The sequence below is a fragment of the Coregonus lavaretus genome (genome assembly GCF_964263955.1).
Source record: "Coregonus lavaretus genome assembly, chromosome: 15".
NCBI lineage: Eukaryota > Metazoa > Chordata > Actinopteri > Salmoniformes > Salmonidae > Coregonus > Coregonus lavaretus.
In genome coordinates, this window is record NC_140002.1 from 34,950,114 (window position 1) to 34,963,828 (window position 13,715).

At 44.9% G+C, this 13,715-nt stretch overlaps 1 protein-coding gene across 1 annotated transcript in view; it reads right to left on the reverse strand.

Annotated features, from left to right (window-relative positions):
• Positions 1-1,403: 1,403 nt before the first annotated feature.
• The window catches only part of LOC311142135 (neurofibromin-like), an 87,235-nt gene continuing 74,923 nt past the window's right edge, over positions 1,404-13,715 (reverse strand). Inside the window, 14 exon segments of the mRNA XM_084177721.1 lie at positions 1,404-2,898; positions 7,741-7,957; positions 8,049-8,095; positions 8,231-8,373; positions 10,158-10,258; positions 10,421-10,542; positions 10,659-10,781; positions 11,017-11,174; positions 11,311-11,446; positions 11,631-11,762; positions 11,851-11,977; positions 12,125-12,265; positions 12,636-12,737; positions 13,167-13,308. Coding sequence (XP_084033847.1) covers positions 2,756-2,898; positions 7,741-7,957; positions 8,049-8,095; positions 8,231-8,373; positions 10,158-10,258; positions 10,421-10,542; positions 10,659-10,781; positions 11,017-11,174; positions 11,311-11,446; positions 11,631-11,762; positions 11,851-11,977; positions 12,125-12,265; positions 12,636-12,737; positions 13,167-13,308 — 1,834 coding nt within the window. The 3' untranslated portion in view covers positions 1,404-2,755.

Below are 13,715 nucleotides of genomic sequence, written 5' to 3' on the forward strand. Positions count from 1 at the left end.
TCTCAATCAGAAAGATTTCTGGCTCCCAGGTGTCTTTTATACAGGTAACGAGCTGAGATTAGGAGCACACTCTTAAAGGGAGTGCTCCTAATCTCAGCTTGTTACCTGTATAAAAGACACCTGTCCACAGAAGCAATCAATCAATCAGATTCCAAACTCTCCACCATGGCCAAGACCAAAGAGCTCTCCAAGGATGTCAGGGACAAGATTGTAGACCTACACAAGGCTGGAATGGGCTACAAGACCATCACCAAGCAGCTTGGTGAGAAGGTGACAACAGTTGGTGCGATTATTCGCAAATGGAAGAAACACAAAATAACTGTCAATCTCCCTCGGCCTGGGGCTCCATGCAAGATCTCACCTCGTGGAGTAGCAATGATCATGAGAACGGTGAGGAATCAGCCCAGAACTACACGGGAGGATCTTGTCAATGATCTCAAGGCAGCTGGGACCATAGTCACCAAGAAAACAATTGGTAACACAATACGCCGTGAAGGACTGAAATCCTGCAGCGCCCGCAAGGTCCCCCTGCTCAAGAATGCACATATACATGCCCGTCTGAAGTTTGCCAATGAACATCTGAATGATTCAGAGGAGAACTGGGTGAAAGTGTTGTGGTCAGATGAGACCAAAACTGAGCTCTTTGGCATCAACTCAACTCGGCGTGTTTGGAGGAGGAGGAATGCTGCCTATGACCCCAAGAACACCATCCCCACCGTCAAACATGGAGGTGGAAACATTATGCTTTGGGGGTGTTTTTCTGCTAAGGGGACAGGACAACTTCCCCGCATCAAAGGGACGATGGACGGGGCCATGTACCGTCAAATCTTGGGTGAGAACCTCCTTCCCTCAGCCAGGGCATTGAACATGGGTTGTGGATGGGTATTCCAGCATGACAATGACCCAAAACACCCGGCCAAGGCAACAAAGGAGTGTCTCAAGAAGAAGCACATTAAAAGGTCCTGGAGTGGCCTAGCCAGTCTCCAGACCTTAATCCCATAGAAAATCTGTAGAGGGAGCTGAAGGTTTGAGTTGCCAAACGTCAGCCTCGAAACCTTAATGACTTGGAGAAGATCTGCAAAGAGGAGTGGGACAAAATCCCTCCTGAGATGTGTGCAAACCTGGTGGCCAACTATAAGAAACGTCTGACCTCTGATTGCCAACAAGGGTTTTGCCACCGAGTACTAAGTCATGTTTTGCAGAGGGGTCAAATACTTATTTCCCTCATTAAAATGCAAATCAATTTATAACATTTCTGACATGTGTTTTTCTGGATTTTTTTGTTGTTCTTCTGTCTCTCACTGTTCAAATAAACCTACCATTAAAATTATAGACTGATCATTTCTTTGTCAGTGGGCAAACGTACATAATCAGCAGGGAATCAAATACTTTTTTCCCTCACTATAGTGTTGTAAAACGTGAATAGGGTGCTGATTAAAATCTAAAGTTCTGAAACCTGCAGGGCTGCTGTCCTCCAGCGTTTTTTTCATCACGAAAATTGTTCTGGAGGCAGCTCTGCAGTGGTCACTAGCTTGCACAGCCACAAAATCATAGAACCTAACCCTAACCTTAAACACAGTGCTAACCCTAATGGCTAACCCCAACCTTAAATTAAGACCAAAAAGCACATTTTTGTTTTCATTAATCTTTACAATATATCCAATTTTGACTTTACAGCTAGCCTATCTAAGGGGAAATCGCTCAGTTCTGCTTCCAGGACAAGACTAATGACAATAAAACGTCAACCTGCCGCCTAGTTGACCCTCTCTGACACTCATGTGGGAATAAAAATACTGCCTAACAGAGGAATCCCCACAGCTTTGACAATCACTAATCAATAAAGACACATGGCTTGGCCATCATTAGATTGTCCCTGACACAGCTCAAACAGGGCCAATTGATAGTCCAGCCCCCACCTCGACAGCATAGTAAACCACTAATGTCTGTTGTTGGTCATGCTTTTCACAGATGTTGCTACTACATGAGGGTTTAGGGCATTCAGCGATTTCCTCCAGTATGGTGTGTGTTTCAGGGTAGTGCTCTCCCTCTGCAGTGTCTCTCTGGTGGGTGAGAGGGATCCCTTTCCTCAACGCTGGGTCCCAAGGTCCAATGCCTCTTCATCGCCATGTGTCCCAATGAGAGGTATCTGCAGCATGTCCTTTGATCTAGTTCAGCCCCATTGGCAAAGCTCTATCAATGTCCTACTAACAACACTTAGAAAAGGCAAAAAACAAACAAACGTACAAGCATGTTGAATTACAGAAAATTGTGCAAATCTCAGAAATGGTCTTCTCGTAATACCTTATCATTATGAAACAAAATTAAAACAAGACAAAGAAGCCAGACAACAAAATGGCTTCAGATACTATGATCCCTACTTTTACTGCTGTGTTGTCAATGTCAGTGCTTTCTTTCAACTTATGCTGTTTTAAAAAAAGGATTCCAATGTAGTTCAGTATGTGACACAAAAAGACAAAACATAAAAACCGCCAGACTCTTCTCCATGACATCTCATACATTGACTGTTTCATAAACAAAACTGCAAAACAATGCATCATATTCAGAGAGTTCTTGATCGTCAAGCAAATTATGGCTGACTGGACAGGTTAGGGTAAAAAAACAAAAAAACAAAAAGGAGAATCAAGGCTGAGAGAGATCGATAGAACAAGAGATAGAAAGAGAGAGTTGGAGTAAAAGTGCAGCATGATGACTGGCGTGGGCGACCCCAGTAAGGGGCCCTAGTGGTGGGCCTCTCTCATACGATCTTCTTGATGCTGGGCCGTTTGAAACTGCCTGCACTGCGCTGCTTCTGCACCTGGCTGGCAGAGCCGTGGCGCGTGCGCCCGCTGTTGCTGTGACCCGTGGTCGGAGAGAGTTCCACATTCTCCTTGTCGATGCCTGCCGGAGGACACACACACACACACACCAAACACAGGCCATCAGGTATAATATGTCACACTAATACATTACAAACTATTCTATTATATAATTCTAATGTAATGCAAAAGCTTTTGAGTTATCTACCTGAAAAACGACATGTAATCTACTTTTATGTGGCTATCAATACTGTAAAAAACACACAGGGATTCTAAAGCTACAAATCCAACAGTAGGGGGAGTAGTGAACCCATGTACCAATGGCTGAAAACAAATGCACCATTTCTGACCTAAGCGCCCCAACTTTTGCAATAGGATTGCTCTGTATTTTGAACAGTGGGGAACCGTGAGGGCCTTCTAGGCCTTCATGGAAGGCCTAAGAATTTATAAAAATAGTGTGCAAAGCTGTCATCAAGGAAAATGATGGCTATTTGAAGAGTCTCAAATATAAAATATATTTTGATTTGTTTAACACTTTTTTGGTTACTACATGATTCCATATGTGTTATTTCATAGTTTTGATGTCTTCACTATTATTCTACAATGTAGAAAATAGTTAAAATAAAGAAAAACCCTTGAATGAGTTGGTGTGTCCAAACTTTTGACTGGTACTGTATTTATTCTTTGAAATAAAATTGTTTTAATTTCTATTTCATCTTTACAATAATTTTTATGATCTTCTGATTTCATCTCTTCAGTTTGTGTTGGAAAGAGAAGGGTTAATACTGAAGAGAAAAAAATATTAAATCAGGATTTTCTTTGGTGGTCTCTGGGTAGAAAAACCTAGCTAGCTCAGCCAGCCATTGGCTAGGCCTTCAGAAGCTGTACAGAAGGCCTCTGCCATTCAACTGTATTAGAGCAGAATTTTGGAGTGACAGTGGAATGAACCAATCATATTTTGACTTGCAATGGGTGGGACCGTAAAAAAAAAAAAAAAGTGAGTTTAAGAGAAAATCTGTGGTGCAAGCAGTAGTTTTCCCGCGCTAACGCCTCAAACACACCTACAGCGTCATTGCGCGAAATGGTATGCAACATCATCTGGATGTGTGTGCAACAAAAGTTCAACATTCACCTTCTGCTACCATTTCTGTCAGGCCGTCTATGCATACAATTTGATGCATACCTTCGATAAATCCTATGTATGCGCCACACAGAACCAGTGGTGTAAAGTACTTAAGTAAAAATACTTTAAAGTACTACTTAAGTATTTTTTTGGGGTATATCTGTACTTTACTATTTATATTTTTGACAACTTTTACTTTACTATATTCGTAAAGAAAATGTTGTACCTTTTACTCCACACATTTTCCCTGACACCCAAAAGTACTTGTTTCATTTTGAATGCTTAGCAGGACAGGAAAATGGTCCAATTCACACACTAATCAAGATAACATCTCTGGTCATCCCGACTGCCTCTTATCTGGCGGACTCACTAAACACAAATGCTTCATTTGTAAATGATGTCTGAGTGTGTGTTTAGCTATCCGGAAAAAATAATAATAAGAAGATTGTGTCGTCTGGTTTGCTTAATATAAGGAATTTGAAATGATTTATACTTTTACTTTTGATACTTAAGTATATTTTAGCAATTACATTTATTTTAGATACTTACGTATATTTAAAACCAAATACTTTTAGACTTTTACTCAAGTAATATTTTACTGGGTGACTTTCTTTTACTTGAGTCATTTTCTATTAAAAAGTATGACAATTGGGTACTTTTTCCACCACTGCACAGAACGCACTGCAACGCAATTCTGCAAGGCAACATTCCATTGGAAATTAATGTACTTCTGGTGTACCAAAACGCAATGACGCTGTAGGTGTGATCAAGTCATAACACTAGTAAAGTGTTAGCTTGTGTTGTAGTATTGTGACAATGTTAGCTAGCTTGTGTTGTAGTAGTGTTACAATGGCGACGGCGGCTGCAGCAGCTGTTATCAACTTCAAGGTGAATGTTGTTGCTAATTTGTTAACATTACCCATTTCAAGATTAACTTTCAAACTTTGTTTACAAATGATAATTATCTGGGTGAGTGGCACTGTTTTTGGTTGCTGCTCGCTTGCTGTTAGCTATCTCTTCGAAAATAATGACTGTGAAACATTGTTGCATTTAAACTTTAGATCACCGGTTAGTGTGATGAACGTGATAAAATATATTTGTAATTGGAAGTAATAGCTGGTTTGTTAATTTCATTTTTTTAATGAAATGGTTGTGCTTTTGTATTGTTATAATTTCATGGGTCCTACTGGAATGAATGGGCTGCTTATTCTTTAACATGATTTGATGCTGTGTGTGACTGCTGTTGCCTGTCTGTCAGCCATGTCTGTGTTTCACCAAAACTGGCTCTCCTTCAGCGCCATGGAGTGCACAGGTATTACGGTCGCTGTCCTTTCAGCACAACGAGCCTGTCCCCTTTGATGTGACACTGTTGTTGTTGCTATTGGTGATAGTGGTGTTAGGCTACCATAGGTTGTGTAAACAGTGTGTTTTTGGTTTTGCTGGTTGCATTATTTTATGCTTTGTGTCACGTTGTGTCCACTGTCCATGCCGGTTCGGTCTCTGTGTGTGCGGGAGACCAAAGCGCGACCAGGCCTGTTTGATTAATTCATAATGTCATCCAAAAGCATTGCTCCTCCTTCACTACAACTAGAACGGTCCGACAACAGAATATATAATGTCAGGCGCATTAAGTGATTTTGATACAGCGTATTGGAAGATTTTTGGTCCCTCTGAAGGCCTAGGTCCTATAGTCATGGTTCGCCACTGGTTTTGATCAAACAGGACATACGGTATATGGGCATTGAAACATGATGTACATCAACTTCCATCACAAATGCTCGTAGTGTTGTTGGGCTTTGTGATGGGCCTCTGCTACCCCACACACCTCTGAGGGGCTGTGCCGTGTGCCTGGGAGGGAGGAGCAGCATGGGGACGAGGGGCTGTGCCGTGTGCCTGGGAGTCAGGAGCAGCATGGGGACGAGGGGCTGTGCCGTGTGCCTGGGAGGGAGGAGCAGCATGGGGACGAGGGGCTGTGCCGTGTGCCTGGGAGGGAGGAGCAGCATGGGGACGAGGGGCTGTGCCGTGTGCCTGGGAGGGAGGAGCAGCATGGGGACGAGGGGCTGTGCCGTGTGCCTGGGAGTCAGGAGCAGCATGGGGACGAGGGGCTGTGCCGTGTGCCTGGGAGTCAGGAGCAGCATGGGGACGAGGGGCAGTGCCGTGTGCCTGGGAGTCAGGAGCAGCATGGGGACGAGGGGCTGTGCCGTGTGCCTGGGAGTCAGGAGCAGCATGGGGACGAGGGGCAGTGCCGTGTGCCTGGGAGTCAGGAGCAGCATGGGGACGAGGGGCTGTGCCGTGTGCCTGGGAGTCAGGAGCAGCATGGGGACGAGGGGCTGTGCCGTGTGCCTGGGAGGGAGGAGCAGCATGGGGACGAGGGGCAGTGCCGTGTGCCTGGGAGTCAGGAGCAGCATGGGGACGAGGGGCTGTGCCGTGTGCCTGGGAGTCAGGAGCAGCATGGGGACGAGGGGCAGTAATACCTGGCCGGACGAGGTGTGGGTTGAAAACGGCGGACTTAGAGCAAGGCAGAGAAGCTTCACAGACACAGAGTGGAAAAGAAACAGGAGTGAGTGACGATGGCAACCCAAAAAGAAGATTGACATCAATGAGCAACAAGAGCAACATGATTAACAAAAACAAAACTTAACCCAACTTAACAAAGGAGTGACAGATAAATAAATCATGAGAAAAGCGATATCCAAATAGTGGCATAGCAGAAATTACAAAAATTTCTTAAATGAAGAAAACAAATAATGAAACATTTCCAAAAGTATAAAAATTGAATAAATGGTTAAGACATGACATTACAAGACATACATAAGTTTTGCACATATTATAGGCTGAGCCACTATTTGCCCATTGCAGCTCTATAGTTTCTAATTGTACCCATCATTTTGGGGGGCACCACATCGGGGGACCTCAAATGGGACAAAGTTGGAGATCGTCTATAAACTACACCGCATCCAGCACAACAAATGAGGAAGAAAATGGAATATGTATGATGAACACAAAATAATAAAATATGAGCTAGAACATCATGCAGTAGTGGGTTAAAGAGAGAGAATCAGCCTGGACCAGGTTGGTGAACCCACTATTTAACGCTACATATAAACTGGGTGGTTCGAGCCCTGAATTCTGATTGGCTTACATCCGTGGTATATCACGGGTATGACAAAACATTTATTTTTACTGGGGGGTTTGTGGTATATGGCCAATACACCACGGTTAAAGGATGTATCCAGGCACTCCGTGTTGCGTCGTGCTTAAGAACAGCCCTTAGCTGTGGTATATTGGCCATATACCACACCCCCTCTGGCATTATTACTTAAATATAGTGGATGGAACTTTTCAGGTGAGGTTGAATTCAGTGGGAAATGGATGGATACTTTATATTTCTCTTTAATTCTATGTATTCGTTAGTGCATGTCTCCTGTAGCTCAGTTGGTAGAGAATGGCGCTTGCAACTCCAGGGTTGTGGGTTCGATTCCCACAGGGGGCCAGTATGAAAAATGGATGCACTCACTAACTGTAAGTCGCTCTGGATAATAGCGTCTGCTAAATGATTAAAATGTAAAATGTAAATGCATGTTGATTCTCTTGATTGGTCAAATGGAAAGACCAAAAAGGCCAGAATATTATTATGATGAGAAAACACAAATTGGTCAGTGGGTCAAATGTCTCTTTAGTTTGAGATGGAGGCCACTGTAAAGCATCACAGCTAGTGTAATTTGAAAGAATAACAACTGCCAAGAGACAGAATGGCTGGATTTGGCTGACTGTGTGTGTGTACTGTATCTGTGTGCAGACCTGGGGAGTGCTGGGAAGTGGCCAGTGAGGTCATGGAGTTGGAGAGGTTGAGGTTGGCTGTGATGCTGAGCTGGCTCTGGACGGGCGGGGGGTAGGGCGACGTGGGCGTACGCAGACACTCCTCGCTCGTCTCCTCGTCGATCCCTGGCAGATACGTGTCAATCAATGCATCCAGAAACTTCACTATCAGCTCAGCGTAGTCCGGGATCTGGGTTTGCTGTTGGCACAGGCAGAATGGAAAGGAAGTTACAAACACTGACAATAAACCTTCCATACTCTAAAGAGGCAAATTATTTGTGTCTGCTCACCTTTGAGAAGGGCCCAGCGAATCTCCATAGACCATTAAACCCAAAGCCTGAGAGAGAAAGTGAAGAAACACAGGTGAGTATTAAATGGGCATTTTCACCACAGAACCCATAGTTGTAACTGTAATGGTATTTTTTGTGTGTGTGTGGAGCTTGGAGAGGGGAAGAAGTGGGTGTGCTCTCACTCTGCAGGTAGGAGGGCTGGTACTGGGGGGGTGACTCCTCGTGGTACACCACACTCTGCACGATGCCATGGATGGGGTTTAGGAGGTTAGGGTCCTGGCACAGTGATAAGAGGGTGTTGATCTTCGAGTCCAGCAGGTTGTGACTGGAGAGAAGACCACAACATGATATGAAGGATGAGGCTTACTTATGCATGTGTACACACTAACTGGAATATATATATATACACACGTACACATACATACATACATACTACCAGTCAAAAGTCTGGACACACCTATTCATTCAAGGGTTTTTCTTTATTTTTACTATTTTTTACATTGTAGAATAATAGTGAAGACATCAAAACTATGAAATAACAAATATGGAATCATGTAGTAACCAAAAAAGTAAATGTATTTTAAATTTGAGATTCTTCAAATAGCCACCCTTTGCCTTGATGACAGCTTTGCACACTCTTGGCATTCTCTCAACCAGCTTCACCTGGAATGCTTTTACAACAGTCTTGAAGGAGTTCCCACATATGCTGAGCACTTGTTGGCTGCTTTTCCTTCACTCTGCGGTCCGACTCATCCCAAACCATCTCAGTTGGGTTGAGGTCGGGGGATTGTGGAGGCCAGGTCATCTGATGCAGCACTCCATCACTCTCCTTCTTTGTCAAATAGCCCTTACACAGCCTGGAGGTGTGTTGGGTCATTGTCCTGTTGAAAAACAAATGATAGTCCCACTAAGCCCAAACCAGATGGGATGGCGTATCGCTGCAGAATGCTGTGGTAGCCATGCTGGGCCACTCAAGGGCATTCAGAGACTTGTCCCGAAGCCACTCCTGCATTGTCTTGGCTGTGTGCTTAGGGTCGTTGTCCTGTTGGAAGGTGAACCTTCATCCCAGTCTGAGGTCCTGAGCTCTCTGTACTTCGCTCCGTTCATCTTTCCCTAGATCTTGACTAGTTTCCCTGCCGCTGAAAATCATCCCCACAGCATGATGCTGCCACCACCATGCTTCACCGTAGGGATGGTGCCAGGTTTCCTCCAGACGTGACGCTTGGCATTCAGGCCAAAGAGTTCAATCTTAGTTTCATCAGACCAGAGAATCTTGTTTCTCATGGTCTGAGAGTCCTTTAGGTGCCTTTTGGCAAACTTCAAGCGTGCTGTCATGTGCCTTTTACTGAGGAGTGGCTTCCGTCTGGCTGATTGGTGGAGTGCTGCAGAGATGTTTGTCCTTCTGGAAGGTTCTCCCATCTCCACAGAGGAACTCTGGAGCTCTGTCAGAGTGACCATCGGGTTCTTGGTCACCTCCCTGACCAAGGCCCTTCTCCTCCGATTGCTCAGTTTGGCCGGGTGGCCAGCTCTAGGAAGAGTCTTGGTGTTTCCAAACTTCTTCCATTTAAGAATGATGGAGGCCACTGTGTTCTTGGGAACCTTCAATGCTGCAGACATTTTTTGGTACCCTTCCCCAGATCTGTGCCTCGACACAATCCTGTCTCGGAGCTCTACGGACAATTCCTTCAACCTCATGGCTTGGTTTTTGCTCTGACATGCACAGGTGTGTGCCTTTTCAATCAATTGAATTTACCACAGGTGGACTCCAATCAAGTTGTAGAAACATCTCAAGGATGATCAATGGAAACAGGATACACCTCAGCTCAATTTCGAGTCTCATAGCAAAGGGTCTGAATATTTATGTAAGTAAGGTATTTCAATTTTTTATTTTTAATACATTTGCAAAAATGTCTAACAACCGGTTTTCGCATTGTCATTTTGGGGTATTGTGTATAGATTGAGGAAAATGTTTTATTTAATCCATTTTAGAATAAGACTAACGTAACAAATTGTGGAAAAGGTCAAGGGGTCTGAATACTTTCCGAAGGCACTGTAATATATATATAGATATTTGTTAATGGCTTTATTGGGTTGAAATGAAACACTTACACAACTGGAAATACCCTAGGGAAGACAACACTAGCTTCAGCTAAAAACTCGTAGAGGATTCTCTGGTCAAAATCATCTGTTGTATTCTTCACCAACGTAGCCTGTAGCATAGAGCCAAGACAGAAAGGAACAGTTAGATCGTTCACACCAGCATGTTAGAAATAGGCACAAACTAATGAAGAGGAACTGTGAGAGAGGGAAGTTAAGAGAGAGAGACAGAGAAAGACAGAGGTGAAGGAGGAGAGCTGAGTGAGTGGTCTCACCAGGACCGTGAGCAGCAGAGCCTGGATCTTGGGGTCTGTGAGGACCTCTTCATCCAGCAGCACATTGGACTCTGACACAGACACCTTCCTCAGGGTGTGATGGGAGATTCTTTGGGCCGATTCTGTGGGATGGAGAGAGAGAGATAGAGACAGTCAGTGTCAAAGCTCTGACATCCCTGCCACAAACATCATGTAAGTGTCAGGTGAAGAGGAGACAGACACTGACCTGGACACTCACCTATTTCATAATCGTTCTCCGCCACCCTCCTCATCTTTGGAGGCGTAGTGATGCCAGACTCCATATCTGGCCTCTTTGGTGCTTTGTTGTCTGATATCAAGTGATCAAAACTCTTCCTAGTGCCTGGTGAGCCAGCATAGAAAAATACATGACGGTCATGTTAAACAATGGGGCATACACACACAGGTCAATTCACTTAAACAATAACAACACCTAAAATAGCACAGACCTGGTGGATCATCTATGGATATCTAAGTCATCATGTAAGAATGTCTATAAAGTCCCTCTGACCAGTTCTCTCATGTTAAAACTCTTCTGTTGGTCTCTAGCAGTGCAGAACGATTGACAGGTGTCTTACCCAGCAGTTTCTTAGTGTTTGCCTGGGAAGGCTGGCCCATGTCCAGGCTCATGGACTTGCGTGTGCGGGGGCTGATCTGCCCCACCGAGGAGTAGTGAGCCACTAGGTAGCGTTCCGACACCTTGGGGGACGTCCACGGCTGACTCTCCCGAAGAGTCCTGACACAGAGGGAGAGAAAAACAAAACATTCTGAAAGGTGAACACATATTGTCCATACAATTCCTTTTTGACAGAGAGGTAGAATTCATCTTAGTCAGCTGCTCTCTCAGCAGGCAGCCCTGTAGAGTCAGTCACCTGCAGCAGGGGTCGCTGTGGTGCACAGAGTACGTGTCCATGGGAACATTCTCCATGGTAACTTCCGAGAGGAGCAGGGACTTCCTGTGCTTGAGGCTGCAGCGGCTGCGGACCTCCTCCGAAACAGTGAGGAGAGCTACACACACAGAAACGCATCATTTCACTACGAGATCAGTTTGTTTTCTACGCAGAAACCGTTGACATGCAAATAAAGAATATAAATGAAAATCACTATTGTTTAAAGTCAATATGAACATGGGCATCCTGAAGATGCAAAACACTCTAATAATGGCTTCATTGGGGATCCCTACAGAACTCACCTGCCAGGTAGGCCACACTCTGGGTGTTCACCTCAAACTTGTCACAGTTGAGGTGTTTTCCCACCAGGGCCAGCAGTGTGTGGAGAATCCGGATGGTCCGCGCCACTGTGTTGGGGGAGGGGTGTCTGTACCCTGGACAGAGAGGTGGTTGGTTAGAGACAAAGAGCTCAACCATGCAGTCCCCTACCGACCCAATGCTTAGACACCTCTGCCTACTTACCTTTCAACAGGTGACCCACTAGTGCAAAGTTGAAGTTGGAATTGAAGTTGAGGCCCACAAAGTGGTCCATCTGTTTACAGTGCCACTCCAGAGGCTTCCTGATCTCCATAAACACCTCCTCTGGACTCTACAGGGAAAAAGAAGAGGGACACATAGGGTTTAAAACATCTACAATTTTAGTTAGGGAAAATAATGAAATCAAAGTGAAGGTTTGTGGAAGACCATCCTTTTGAAAAGGTGTGTGTTTGTTACCGTATGTTTGTGTGTTTAGTACCTTGTCGTTGAATACCCTGAGGCTGTCCAGAGTGTGGAGGTTCTGCTCCAGCAGGGCGGTGCCGGCAGAGTAGAGGTTGACCTCGTCCAGCTGGAGCACAGCCACGGCCACCCAGAACAGAGCCTTGTGCATGGGGGAGTCCTGGAGGAAACACACAGGCTGTTATTTAGCCTCACCACCACTCCCATCCAACACACACACACACACACACAAACACAGGGCCCTGTGCATAGGCGAGCTGCGGTGAGGCGCCAACAAACACACTTGCAGTCAGAGAGAGTCTCACATGACCATTTACTGCCACCATCTATCGTCTGACAGCAGCCTATTTAAACACATACAGCCAGGGCCAAAATAACTTCCCTCCTCTCTGCGTGTCAGAAGGAGCTTTCGGTTATACTTATTAGAATGTGGTTCATATACACACACACACAAATAAGTTAGCTCACCAGAACATTTAACACATCCATCTCCTAAATGATACTTTGAGATCGGCCATCTGTGTCTGTACCTTGTTGAGGAGAGGCTGTAGCTTGGTGAGAGCGATTACTGTGGCTTCTATCAACACCTGGCTGTTGTAGTTATCAGGTCCCTTTAGACAGCTCTCCAGACCCTATGGACAGACAGAAGACAACAGGTCAGTTCAGTCTGCGCAGCACAGGTTATGCTACACACAGCACCTTTCAACAGACAGACCCTAATGAGACAGGATCAGACACTGCTCCAGCATTCACAACTACTTCCAATACTTGTAGCAGAATCTATTAGAAGACTTGCAACGTTCACACGAGAGTAACGATCATTTCTGTGGATTTAGAATGCCACTTAGCAGATAAAAAGGGCACGAGATGCAAGCGCAGTTCCTTGAAGTGATAGAATCTATTTTGACAACAGCACAGCTTTTTTTTTTTTGCACTGACAATTGTTTGTTTTTACAAGATACAGTACAGTCATTCAAGAAGTGGTTTCAATGAGATGCATGTCCTAATTCTATGCATGATAGAACATAGCGAGGAACAGGGCAGAGTGATGGGACACAGACCCGGTCTATGCTGAGCAGGGGGCTGGCCTTGCTGAGAATCCTGATGATCTGTTTGATCTGGCCGTGGGTCACCCTCTTACTGATGCAGCCAAACACCACCAGGGCTCTGGGCTGCAGGGACGGGTTGTACTGGAAGGCAAACCTGACGGAGGGAGGGAGGGGAGATTGGGATAGAGGGGGAGGAGAGAGGTATAAGGGGATGGAGGGAGAGGGAGAGGGAGAGAATGATGAATACACAGACTCCATTCACACGCATGCCTTATAAAAGCCAGTCAAGTTGAGGGAGGCAGGTAGCCTAGCGGTTAAGAGAGTTGGGCCAGTAACCGAAATGTCGCTGGTTCGAATCCACGAGCCGACTAGGTGAAAAATCTGTCTATGTGCCCTTGAGCAAGGCACTTAACCCTAATTGCTCCTGTAAGTCACTTTGGATAAGAGCGTATGCTAAATGACTAAAACATTTTTATTTTTTATTTTTATGTAAGTGGTCTGAAGCCTCTTTACATAGCTCTGACATTAGCACCAATAGTAAGATAAGCAACAGATAATTGA